The sequence below is a fragment of the Zootoca vivipara genome, chromosome 3 (assembly GCF_965207765.1).
Source record: "Zootoca vivipara chromosome 3, rZooViv2.hap1.1, whole genome shotgun sequence".
Lineage (NCBI taxonomy): Eukaryota > Metazoa > Chordata > Lepidosauria > Squamata > Lacertidae > Zootoca > Zootoca vivipara.
Window position 1 is genome coordinate 102,033,280 of NC_142586.1, and position 13,682 is coordinate 102,046,961.

General features: G+C 45.1%; 2 protein-coding genes across 6 annotated transcripts in view; one reads left to right on the plus strand and one right to left on the minus strand.

The window, feature by feature from the left end:
* Positions 1-2,225, minus strand: part of KLC4 (kinesin light chain 4) — a 67,616-nt gene extending 65,391 nt beyond the window's left edge. For all 5 annotated transcript variants that reach the window (XM_035111151.3, XM_035111150.3, XM_035111146.3 and 2 more), the window contains exon 1: positions 2,174-2,225. The gene's annotated coding sequence lies outside the window, so the exon portion shown is untranslated. The remainder of the gene's footprint in view (positions 1-2,173) is intronic.
* A 2,285-nt stretch (positions 2,226-4,510) lies between these two features.
* On the plus strand, positions 4,511-11,952 carry MRPL2 (mitochondrial ribosomal protein L2). The gene is made up of 8 exons (XM_035111180.3): positions 4,511-4,557; positions 6,413-6,502; positions 7,490-7,655; positions 8,360-8,501; positions 8,627-8,742; positions 9,804-9,914; positions 10,433-10,506; positions 11,666-11,952. Exons 2-8 carry the CDS (start codon positions 6,434-6,436, stop codon positions 11,876-11,878), a joined length of 891 nt encoding a protein of 296 aa, XP_034967071.3. The 5' UTR covers positions 4,511-4,557; positions 6,413-6,433; the 3' UTR covers positions 11,879-11,952.
* The last annotated feature ends 1,730 nt before the right edge of the window (positions 11,953-13,682 follow it).

The following is a 13,682-nucleotide window of genomic DNA, read 5'->3' on the forward strand; positions in this document are numbered from 1 at the left end:
AAAAGCTGTGGTAGATGGATGTTCCCAGTGCAGATTCAGTGCACCTAATAATTTAAGAGAAAAGACGCATTCGAGTAAAGCAAGACCAACTATTTCACTCAGACACGCAACACACGTAGCTAGGTACATCTAACTCTGCCAAGCATTGCAGCAGTAACTCAGGTCACATTTTGCTTCCCCCCCCATAGAATTTGGGGAGCTGTAGTTTGTTAAGGGTGCTGGGAATTGCAGCTCTGCGAGGGATAAACAAGTTTCCAGGATTGTTTGGGGAAAGCCATATGCTATAAATGTGCTTGAATGTATGTTGCGGGTGTGACCTCAGTCCTTTGAAAAAGAAATGCCTAAAGTCGCATCAAATAATCCATTAAATTCCCTGTTGCATGAGGCCACAGCCGCACGGTGAGATAGCATCATGATTATAAATAGCAGGTCAGTGCCACATACACAGCAGACCTTGAAACTAAGAACAAGCATGCCAGCTCCTCCCATAGTTTCCCAGAGCTGGTTTCAGAGTTCAAAACAGCATCAGACATCTGAATGATTAACAAGAGGATGACAGGAACCCAGCAGCCTATTTAGGTGGGAGTTGAGGAAAAAGCACAAGGCAACAGAGAGCCCAGACAGTCCTATATTCTTTGTAAAAACGGGACAGGAATTAGAAAGTGGTAGCACCATGACAGAATGTTGCATCAGAGGACTTTTAACCACATCCCAGCTAAGCAAAACATGCCACATGTATTAAATAGTTCTCTGGCATTAAAAAAAGAAGTGGGTTAAACCACTGAGCCTAGGGCTTGCTGATCAGAAGGTCGGCGGTTCGAAACCCTGTGACGGGGTGAGCTTCCGTTGCTTGGTCCCAGCTCCTGCCAACCTAGCAGTTCGAAAGCACGTCAAAGTGCAAGTAGATAAATAGGAACCGCTACAGCGGGAAGGTAAACGGCGTTTCCATGTGCTGCTCTGGTTTGCCAGAAGTGGCTTTGTCATGCTGGCCACATGACCTGGAAACTATACGCCGGCTCCCTCGGCCAATAATGCGAGATGAGCGCGCAACCCCAGAGTCGGTCACGACTGGACCTAATGGTCAGGGGTCCCTTTACCTTTACCTGGCATTAAAAAAAGAAGATGAAAAGAAAATGGGTAAGGAAGAGTCTTGTGAGAATGAAACATCCTTGCTCCACGGTTCCTAAAGAAAGGCAGAACTCGGTAGCCGCGGCTGCTCCCAAATCAGGAATCTCAAACCCATCATCGGCTAAGGCAGCTGCCACTCTTCATTGCATAATCCTAAACATGTTTATGGGAAGTGTAAGACCCTCTGACTTTAGTGTGACGTATGACTGCAGCCAAGTCAGTCAGATTTTACGCAAATAAATCCACGCTGATAGGGGCAGCCTTGAATCATGAGGAGGAGATAACACCACAACAGAGAATAAACGGCCGCAATAAAAGAAATAAGCCTTGTGGCTCCCACTGCCAAAGCAAACCTGGTATCTGCCCCAGCAGCTGCAATGAACCAATTTTCCTGGTCAGGTCAGGAAGCAACTTGTGATCAGTGAAGACTAAGTCCAAATAGGAGATTGAGATAGGAAGAAAAGCCTTTTCCCCTGGCAGCCTACACAACTGCTGTCAGTAAAGGAGTGGCAGGAATCCTGGGCATCTGCCCTTCTATCTTCTATTAGCCTGGAGCAGAGTCTTTTGCTTTGCCAGCACAGCAGAGAGCCACAGCCCTACAGAAGCCAAAAACAAACAAACGCAACAACCTTTTGCAAGTGAGTCAGGCATGAGCCATTGGCAACGAGGGGGAAGAAAGAACACGACAGACGCATCTGAGATACCGCCAGCTTTGGAAATCGGGGCTGAAGCAGTGACAGGGCTCGATCCCAGCAACCGTGTTTCACGGCCAGCACTCAACCTTGGAACGTAGGGACAGACAGCAGTGCTCCTGAGCATGTGCAAAGTTTGATCGCCTTGCCCCTAAGGTTGGTGGGTGGGGGGAGAAGGTGAAAGCAGACCACCCTTCTGAGGCCTACCCCCCCCCCTTTGGGGCAGGACCACCCTGCTGCCAAGAGAGCAACAAAAACACTCTGCCAGAGACTGGAAGGGGGCATATCATCCATTATGAAAACCAATCGCCGTATTCCAAAGAGGCAGAAAGAAAGGCAACGAAAGCTCCTACCTGCTGCTTTTTCAGGGACAGCCTCGTAGGATGGATGGCTAGCCACGCATGCGCAAATGGCTCGCGCTATCACTCCCTCGCCGCCGCTCCCCCCCCCCCCGCCCGTCCAACGAGGCGGCGCCGCCGGCCGTTCCCGACTGGAAGGAAAAACAATCCTCATTCTAAGCTCCTCCCAATCCTGCCGCGGCCCCTTTAAATCCAACATGGCGCAGGACGCGCTTGGGGAGATCCTCCCTATCTCTATGGGCGTGGGGAGGGGGCGGGGCGTTTTCAGTCAGGTGACCGCGAAGACCCCCAACCCGTCAAGCCTCGCCAGTTGAGTTTCGTTCGCAGAAACGAGGGAAAGGAGGAGTCTCTACCCTGTGTTGTCCATTCAGACGTTCGCTTCGTTGCTTTGTCCCCCTATTTCCAAGGCCTTTCCAAATCCCTTCACTTTTTAATTTTTAAAATTATTTTTTTATTTATACTTTTCAAATTTATACATTTCATTAGTTTTACAATCAATACAGTATTTCAAAATTTGACTTTCTTCCCCCTCTTTCTGTGGCTCCTAAAATTTATTTTTTAATATCTTCTTCATATCCAAATTCATTTAACTTGCTCATTAACTTGCTCAGAGTAAATATGCACTCATATAAAACTGCAGGTTATTACATTAATCCTGCCAATGTTTTTATCTGCTTGCCATTTATCTGTAAATATTCAATAAACCATTTCCATTATTTTATAAAAAAGTTTGTTTACTTGATTTCTTATACTTCTGGTAAGTTTCGCCATTTCTGCAAATTCCATAAGTTTTTGTATCCATCCTTTCCTGAGACTTTTGCTTCTTTCCACTTTTGGGCAAGTAACATTCTTGCTGCTGTAGTAGCATACATAAATACAGTAAATTTCTATACAATTTAGGTAGTTCTGTCCCCATAATGCCCATAACTTTTTAAAAAAGAAATGAAAAATGATGTTATTTATTTATTTATTTATAATAATAATATTATTATTATTTATAATGATTTATTTTCAAGAATGCAAAGCAAGGATGTAAGGAAAATGAAATAAACCACCACGGCAAGAGGAGGTGGTGAATAAGCAATAAGCGTTCTCACATAGTTTTCCAAAATTATCTCCCCCTGAATGAAAAGGGCACTCTACCCCTTCACTAGATTGATAATCATATAGTTTTATTATTTTAATAATATTTTTAAAATAATGGCAATAATGTACTACTCTTGCACGTATGTATATGGAGCTTGAGGCGGTGTTGTGTGGTTCTTTCCGTCTTAGCTTACCCTCACAACAGCCAAGTGAGATACCGTAGGCCAGGCAGAGAGAGAGAGAGAGATAATGGAGATATTGTAATGGAGGTACAAAAATTTGGATCACTATAAAAGATGCAGAAGGAAAGGACTAACTATAAGACCCACAAAGGGGAAGAGGGAAGTCCAGGAGATTCTTTGGAATCTTGTTTTTATATAGTACCGGTATGTTGTTGTGTGAATGTAAATTTTAATATGGAAAATCAAATAAATTTAGAAAAGAGAGAGTGTGTGCTTCCTGGCTGTGGGTGGTGGTGGGGTTTGAACCTGGGCCTCCTTAGCCCTAACCTGGCATTGCTAACCACGCAGTCTCTCCAGATCAGTTACAGGTAGGTAGCTGTGTTGGTCTGACGTAGTGGAAACAAAAAAATTCTTCCCAGTAGCAAACTTAGTTGGTCTCTAAGGTGCTACTGGAAGGAATTTTTTTTATTTTGTTTCTCCAGGATCAGCCCTCAAGACCTTGCCAATCATCCTGAAAAGTTGCTTCTTGGGCTTGTCGGTTTCATCCCAAGCCTCGTAACCTTTCCGAGGTAGCAGCATTCATCAGGTGAATGCTTTCCTTGCACGGAGCTGGGGGAAAGTTTCGCCTGCAGAGTTTCTGCCTGGGTGTCCAGCAGCTTTAAAAGCGCAGGAGCTCAGCTGCGTGATATGCAACTTTGGCAATCCAAGTCTCCTACATGAAAAAATGAAGCAAGAGACATCATTCAGAGCCTAGCTTTTCATTAGGTTTATAGAGCGATTGAAGTATTACCTTTACGTACCGTACTATTGTGTTGTTGTTGTTATTTGCAAAATAATAAGTGTGAAACAAGGATTTCTGAGTCCTGTCCGCAGCAGTATTAAAGCAGTACTAAAGTGGCCCTCCAGATGCTGTTGGACTACAACTCCCAGCCTCCTTCACGCGGAACCCGCAGCCCAACCAGCACCTGGAGGACCCCGTTCTTCCCCATCCCTTTTATGGATTCTCGACCCCTCTTACGTCAAAGCTCCGCCCAGGACCGGCGCGCGCATGCTCCGTGGGCTCCGGAAGGCAGAATGGAGGCGCAGGACTAGGGACCTAACTAAGTCCGGGTGAGTGGAGGCGGCCTCAATGTCTTCTCATTCCCGGTGTCACGTTGAGCATGGCCATAATGCCTGCCTGAAAAACATTCCGTTCCGGGGTGGGATATAGTTTCCTGGAAAGCTTTGTTAGTTAGACCCCTGCAGCTGCCGGAGACGTTTCTCTGCAAAAGCCCTTGGAAGTTTTCTTGGAAGTAAGGGCTGCTGAAACCAGTCTGGGTTAGGATCGGAGTCCAGTGGTGCAAGCCCTATACAAGCCCTACCACAATCCTTCATTCTAACCCCTGGGGTGGGGGTGGGGTATAACTGGTGGTATTCACATAAATTTTATTCAGAGTAGGCCCATTTAAATTAATGGACCTGACTTAGCCATTTTCATTGACCTCAATGGGAGGGATGGCTCAGTCAGTAGAGCATGAGACTTTAATATCTATACTCTGAGAAAAAAACTTGGTTGAATTGCTACCCTACGCATCTCAGAACAGTGTTTTTCCTTTAATCATCAGGTAGAATTCGAGGGGAATAATAAAGACTTGTGATGCTCCCCTCTCCCCCAGATGAGGCAATTACTGCTCCTGTGCTGCCCTAGAAACTGTTTGCTAACAGTGTTATTCAGAAGGAACCATTGAGTTCAGTGAGGGTTTCTCAAGTGGGTCTAGGATTGCAGCCTAAGAATGGGAGTGCAAGCACTATGACACTCTTCCCATCACCACCAATAAATTTTCATGTGATTCAAAGCAATTTCACACACACTGCATGTGGATTGCATCCTGTTTTATACATTGAAGTGCTTTCCTTAAAGAGAAACCTCACAATTTGCCGTACAACACCAGGGATAATGCTTTGGAACAGGCACCCCCAAACTTCGGCCCTCCAGATGTTTTTGACTACAGTTCCCATCATCCCTGACCACTGGTCCTGTTAATTAGGGATCATGGGAGTTGTAGGCCAAAACATCTAGAGGGCTGCAGTTTGGGGATGCCTGCTTTGGAATAAGATGGATCTAAGATTCTCCCCAGACCCAGTTCTAGTTATCTCTATTTTGGTGGCATTATGCGTACAGCAAGCATAGGGAACCTGTGGCCTCCAGACATTGGACTATAACTCCCACCATCCCTGCTGGCTGGGGAGATAGAAATTTGAATTTGACACCATCTGAATGGCCACAGGTTCCCCCTTCTTGGAGTAGTGCCAATTAGTACCTGGGAAAGCTGGGTTTAGATCAAGGGTTAGCAAACTTCTTCAGCAGGGGGCCGGTCCACTGTCCCTCAGACCTTGTGGGGGGCTGGACTATATTTTGAAAAAAATATGAACGAATTCCTATGCCTCGCAAATAAGCCAGAGATGCATTTTAAATAAAAGGACACATTCTACTAATGTAAAAACATGCTGATTCCCGGACCGTCCATGGGCCAGATTTAGAAGGTGATTGGGCTGCATCCGGCCCCTGGGCCTTAGTTAGGAGACCGCTGGTTTAGATCCTGTATCACTAAGTGACCTTGGGCCAATCACCACCTCTCCCCCTAACATCTCTTCCAGGCTTGTGAGAATCAAATGGAACAAACCCCATGTATGTCACTGTAAGCTTCTTGGAGAGTGGGTTGGATTTTATTATTTTTACAGAACAAATAAAATAATAAATGGTTGTTTTCAGCTTTCCCCCTGGAAGTAGTGGCACTTATCCCAGCAAAGCTTCCTGTCTCTTTTGTGTTAATGATTTTTATTTCTTATGCAGGGCCGGCTCTAGGTAGACCCCCGGTGGTGCGGTGCGCCAGGGCGCCCGACCTGCTCGAGACTGTCCTGTTCTTATGTCACTTCATGTGTATCCGTCAACTAATAATACTTCTGTTCTTCCCCACCTCTGCAGCAGGAACAGGTGTTACTGATAATGGCTGTATCTCGCTTGATACGGAGCTTTGGGTCCCTGCTGTTGTCCTCAAGCCCTCGTCTCCCCCAGGTACAGAAGCCACATTGATCAATTCCTTATCTTTTTCCACTGTGCGTGTATTATTGCATGCACTGTGTATATAGAATGTCCTCTCTCTAGATAGAATTTTGCCGTGGACCTTGCAGTGCAATTAAACTTTCTTGTTTTCCTGACACCAGGGCCTTAAATTAAGCTTGGAATTATCAGGGCTCAGCCTAGAAACCAATCAATTTTTGTTGTTGCTGTTTGTTTTAGGATTTGACCAAATGACACATGCAGGTATAATAAGGAAAAATTCTTATGAGCATTTGTTTTCTGCTCTACTGAGTAATAACAACCAATACCCCCCCCCAAAAAAATCTGAAAGTAGGGATAGCAGTGTTTGGCTTGGAGGTTGTGACATCTAATAATAATAATAATAATAATAATAATAATAATAATAATAATAAACTCAGTCCCAGCTCCCCTTCCACTGTAGAAATGTTAAGCACCTGCCTGCTGTGCACCACAAACTTTTCAAGTGTTTTTGACTCTGTGTTTTGCAGGAATCCCGCAACAACTGCTGCATTTTTAACACGTTGCAGCGGGAGAATTTTTCAGATCTTTGCTGATAAGATTGCCACTGCATTTTAAGGCTGCAATTCCAAAGCACACAATAGACAGCGAAGGATTGCGAGATTATGGGCTAGATTGGGGTTGCCAACCTTTTTAAGACCATGGGCACATTCAGACAGAAAATGGACCACAGAACAAGCCTTAAAAGCACATAGAGCTGAAAGAGGAAGTGGGGGGGGGGCACTCTTCCAACTTCCTCCTTCAGCTCTATGTACTTTACAAAGGAGGAAAAGAGAGTCATTCTCACCACCTCAGGACCGAGGGGGCAGTGATTGTGGAGGACAAAGATGTTTTGTGGGCATTAAGGGAGACTTCTGGCGTAGATCTAATTCAAACACACCCTGAACATAGGAATCAGGGTAGAAAATTCAGTTCATGATGCTTGATTTCCACCTTTCCTAGATACCTGCGCCTCCCAAGCCCACCTGCCTTGCTGGCCTTGTCCACGCATACCGTGAAATCAACACCTCTGCTGTTGTATCTACCAATGATCCACTGTGGAAATGCAGGATCAAGTATACCACAAAGCCCATCGGCATGAAAAAGACAGGAGGGCGAGACCACACAGGTATGTCTGCAGCCCCTCACAGCTGGACTGCACTCAAGTGAGTGAAGGCAATCTCCTCTGTCAGGAGAGACCAAGTAGGAAAAAAAGCCAAGTCTTCTGGCGCCATTCTCCTATGGCAAGGGAATTTATTTTTAAAAAACAACAACACAGTTTTTATTTTAAATCTTTAGACTACATTAAGGCACGTGTGGGCAACCTTTCTTCTGTTGAGGGCCATATTCTCTCAAGGACAACTTGTTAGGGGCCGAATACTGGCAGCAAGATGGGAATATGCTAACTAGGCTTTAGGAAGGAGGTAGGAGGACTCTAGGACCGTGCCAGAGCCCTCACTCCTTCTCAAAACCAGACGCATCATTGGGAAGGCAGTGGAAGTCCAACAATGACTCTGAGAATGAGATGCTGGATTAGATGGGCTATTGGCCTGATCCAATCTGGACACCTTTTGGTTTCTGTTTCTAATCCTCAAATTAATTCCTGCTTCCCCCCACCCCACCAAGTATGTATCAACCACCATGAGGACTAAAAACTTGCTTTTTCAAACCTGGAAGCTTTTAGTCTTGTTTCAGGTTTTACCTTTAGCCAAGACCTGATTTCTGACCACTTTCATAGAAGTAGGGGGGTTGCTGGGAAGCTTGGTCCAGTATTTTTATCTCTTCATTTGACTGCAATGTGTGATGCTTAATGAGCTCCGTGTCCGTCACAAGGTCGTATCCGGGTGCATAGAATTGGAGGCGGGCATAAGCAGCGCTACCGCATGATTGATTTCCGAAGGTTGAATTATGAAGCTGGACAAGAGCCTGGTTTCTTTGAGGAGAAAGTGGTTCAGGTGCGGTATGACCCATGCAGGTGAGTAGCAGTCACATGGCCTGGAGACTACGGGTTGCTGTTTTTCTTTTTGATACTTGGGAATGAGGCTGACAGCTTGAGCTGACCATGCCCTCTTTGTGTCTCTTTGTTATTGCCCACGGCAGATCTGCAGACATAGCTCTTGTGGCTGGAGGGAAGAGAAGGAGGTGGATCATTGCGACAGAAAACATGCAGGCTGGTGACATTCTCAAAACTTCAGGACAAATTGGCAGGATGGCAGGTAAATCTGGAGTATGGTGTCCTGTTCTGGGTGCCACGTTTTAAGAAGGACATTGACCAGCTGGGTAACGCAGGTGGCGAGGGCTCTGAAAAAAAACAAGGCCCACAAATAGTTCTTAGGCCCACAAATAGTTCTTAAGAGCTGACTAGGAGAAGAAAAGGTTTCAGAGGAGATAGGGTAGCTATCTTTAAATATTTGAAGGGCTGTTTTGCAGAAGACGGGAGCAGGCTCAATCTCTGTTGTTCCAGCGCGTAGGGCTGGAACTAATGTGTGGAAATTGCAGGGAAGCAGATTTCCTAACAATAATAACTGATAGTGGGACAGGCGGTGGATCCATCTGCACCATACATTTAAAGTAGTATAATCTCACTTTAATGGTTACGGCTTCCACCAAAGAATCATGGGAACTGTAGTTTTTTAAGGGTGCCTAAAGTTATTAAAAAGCAGAGACATCACCTTGCTGACAAAGGTCCGTATAGTTAAAGCTATGGTTTTCCCAGTAGTGATGTATGGAAGTGAGAGCTGGACCATGAAGAAGGCTGATCGCCAAAGAATTTATGCTTTTGAATTATGGTGCTGGAGGAGACTCTTGAGAGTCCCATGGACTGCAAGAAAATCAAACCTATCCATTCTGAAGGAAATCAGCCCTGTGTGCTCACTGGAAGGACAGATTGTGAAGCTGAGGCTCCAATACTTTGGCCACCTCATGAGAAGAGAAGACTCCCTGGAAAAGACCCTGGAAAAGACCCTTCTTCAGATACACTTCCGTTTCAGTGTATCTGAAGAAGTGTGCATGCACACGAAAGCTCATACCAATGACAAACTTAGTTGGTCTCTAAGGTGCTACTGGAAGGGCCTTTTGAGTGGTGGCACCAATATTGTGCACGACATTCCTTGTGCTTGTCCATCTGCCGAAGGAGGACAGACTGAGGCCGCGCACTGGGCTCACCCCTCGAGTTCTGTATGCTGCCTTGGGCCATAGTTCTACTAGGAGTTTTTGTGCCTTGGCTGTTTTCGGTGTGAATATGGTGGGGGGATTTATTTATTTATTTGTCTTTCAGTGTCGGCTAACGAAGGAGATGCCTATCCAGTTGGGGCTCTGCCAGTAGGGACCCTGATCAACAATTTAGAGAGCCATCCCGGGAAAGGAGCCCAGTATATTCGAGCAGCAGGTCAGCACCTGATCGAGGGCAGAAACAAACTTTGAGGGAGGTAGCAAACCTGGGCAGGTGGTCAGAATCAAGACAGTTGCCTCCTTTTCTTCCCTTCCTTTTCAACTAAAGGAGGAGGTTAAATCTGTTGGAACAAACGGAGTCTGTGTCCCAAAATAATCTTATCTTGCCTCCTTCCACACACACTCCCCCATTTTTGGAGGAGCTGCCCCCTTTTTATTCTCATTTAAGGATTTATAAACTGCTTCACAACAAAACGTTTCTACAACACCGAGCTAGGGATGATGGGAGTTGTAGTCGCAAAACAGCTGGAGGGACGAGTTTGGGGGTGCCTGCTTTATGATGAACTTCTTACTGATTTATTCTCTGTATGTTGTTGTGGGTTTTTTTGTGGCCAGCAGTTTGTAAAGAAGCTTATGGGGAATTCGCTTCCTTGCTGCTTCCAGTAAATGTGAGCTGGGCTGTTCCTTGAGTCAAAGCATACTGAAGCCCTGCTGATGCCTTGTTCTTGCTTCCAGGCACCTGTGGCGTGATACTAAGGAAGGTGAACGAAACAGTCATCATCCAGTTACCCTCCAAGAGGCAAATGCAGGTAAACAATTTGGGTATATATGCCACCGCGTGGCAGATGGCATCTGCTCGCTGACCCATCTGTATGGCAGCCTTCTTCAGCCTGGTGCCCACCAGATGTTTTGGACTACAATTCCTATCGGACCCGGCTGGCGTTGCCGGTGGTCAAGTGGGAGTTGTAGTCCAAGATAATACAGATGCCCCAGGTTGTATTGGAACACCGGTTTGGGCCTTCTGTGCTGAACCAAGTTGTCAAGATCCAGCAGCATGTAAAAATCGAGGGTATAATGACGAGTGAAGCTTCTAACGTTATCATTGCTCAGTCTACACTTTCCCCGCATAGGTCCACCACAACCACAACACCTTTACTGACATATATAAAACAATAGAATCATACAAACCATCTATATAGAGAATGATTCAAAGGCTCTGATATCCTACCCCCCTCTCTTTCTGTCCCCCCGTTCCTCTAAGAATTGCATATTGAACAGAGCAGGCTTAAGACTCTTGGAATTCTGCATTGTTCATAACGTTGCCATCTTAAATGGACTGAACAACTTCCCTGACGACGATGAATTTACTTTCTTTTTTTAAAAAAGAACAATTTATTAAATTTTCCAAATAAACACATTAAACACATTGCACAAAACAAAACATTCAAAAACAAATACAACACACACAATTTTTCTCTTTTTAACAGTTATTTTCATATCTCTCATTCCCAATGCTCTGCCGAGCTTGACTTCCCTCCCTCCCCTCATTTGGTTTTCTTTCCAACTCTTATCTCGCAGTTCCTTATTCCTGTTTAAAGTCATTTCGTAGGATTTATTTCAGTCCTGCAAGTGTCTTTAAACTTCTACAGTTCTTTTCCATATAGTCCACAAATTTACTCCAATCTTTTTGGAACTTTGTCTCCCCCTGGTTTCGGATCCTGCTAGTCAGTCTTGCTAGTTCCGCATAGTCTATCATTTTTGTCTGCCACTCGACGATGAATTTACTTTCACCTCGCTTAGGGGTCCCAGTGTAATCGATTATTGTATTTGCTCTCCCGCATAGGTGATGCAGACACATGAGGCTGAGCCCTGAGTTTTGCAGGTTTTGTACGAGTTAGGCAATGTGCCTACTGAGGTTCTTCACCCCTGGTTTTCATTCCTGCTCCATAACCTCTCTCACTCTTACAGGTGATGGAGACCTGCATGGCAACCGTGGGCCGAGTCTCCAATGTGGACCACAACAAGCGGATCATCGGAAAGGCTGGTCGGAACCGGTGGTTAGGGAAGCGGCCCAAGAGTGGCCTGTGGCATCGCAAAGGGGGGTGGGCGGGCCGCAAGATCAGGCCCCTCCCACCCATGAAGAGCTATGTCAACATCCCATCAGCATCTGCACATGTTTGATGCCCGTGTCTATGTTGTCAATGATTCTGAAGTATTCTCTCAATAAAGGATGTCCTCTCTGACATGTAAACTCAGCTAAGGATGTACATCCCTTCTTGTTTTTGTCTGTAAATTTATTTACCGTTTATATGCCAAAATGGCCTCTAGGCAGTTGTTACTATTATTTATTAGATTTATATACACAAGATGTCAGGGCAAGATGCTGATGATAACAGCAGTTGATTTTTAAATTTGTACCCTGCCCATCTGACACGGTTGTCCCAGCTACTCTGGGCAGTTTCCAGCATATATAAAAATGCAATAAAACATTAAAAACTTTTAAGAGGATCTGAACCCTTTAAACATTAAACCATAAAAAAATACAGGATAAAGCACCAATAAATAGTTAAAACAAAAACACCATAATAACACCCACACACGAACGTTTAAAAGGCTGTAGAAAGTTAGGCAACCCAAGGCCTGGTTGAAGAAGAACATTATTGCCTGATGATGCCAGGTCAACCTCCCTGGGGAGAACATTCCACAAACAGGGAGCCACTCCAGATTATAGATTACAACTATAAAATCAGTACAATTGCAGTGGGGCAGGCATCCCCAAACTGCAGCCCTCCAGATGTTTTGGCCTACAACTCCCATGATCCCTAGCTAAGAGAACCAGTGGTCAGGGATGATGGGAATTGTAGTCCAAAACATCTGGAGGGCCGAAGTTTGGGGAGGCCTGCAGTGGGGCATTAAAACACCCTCAATTAAAATATATAACAAAGCAGGATTTAATAGCATAACAATTTTAAGAGTTAAAATAATATCGGAAATTTGTTCAGGGGACTGCTTGCCCGAACAAGTGTGTCTTCAAGAGCGCTCAGAATGCCAATACTGATGTCTCATATTTCAGCAGGGACTAAATGAAAAAGACTGCCTTTGTGATACCATAAACTGATAGTCGACCAGCTATGGCAAAACTGTCTGGGGATTGTTGAAAGACTACCATAAATCCCACTGGAGAGAACAGTTTACTGGGGTTGACACACTAGACATAATCCTAGTCAGAATTGGGAGGATCTGAACCCATTAAAATCCGTGTGCTTGGGTATACAGTACTGTACATGATTCAGTACAGAATCCAATTGTTACGGTAATGTGGGCAGATTGCAATGCAGTACTAACAAACCGTGGTAGAGCAATGGCTTCATTAGGATTAACTAAAACGTCACCCCCAAAATAACAAGCATGCTTTCACGTTCTCCAGACCCTTATGGCTAGAGGTTCAGCAAAACATAAGGGGTGGGTAGGGAAGGTGGAGAAGAGAATCTGGGCATGATTCAGGAGTAAAAGCCTGCATCTTGTTGAGAGTGTTGAGATGCAATTAAAATGTTGCGAATCTGAGATAAGACGCATATGCAGTGGATGTGTGGATCTAGGTTATGCTTGGAGTAAAAGTCACACAGAAGCAGAGACAGTAAGTTCCAAATCTTACTGCTGCAGAAGTAACAGACACAGCAAACAGCTCTGGGTGAAGTTATACACATAAAAGAAAGTTTAAGCTTGCAGGCTTTTCAGATACATTTTTACAGATGCATACAGATACAGGGTATGGGACGTGGGAGGTGCTGTGGTCGAAGACAATCAGAAGGTTGGCGGTTTGAATCCCCGCAACGGGGTGAGCTCCTGTTGCTTGGTCCCTGCTCTTGCCAACCTAGCAGTTCAAAAGCACGTCAAAGTGCAAGTAGATAAATAGGTACCACTCCGGCGGAAAGGTAAACGGCGTTTCTGTGCACTGCTCTGGTTTGCCAGAAGCAGCTTAGTC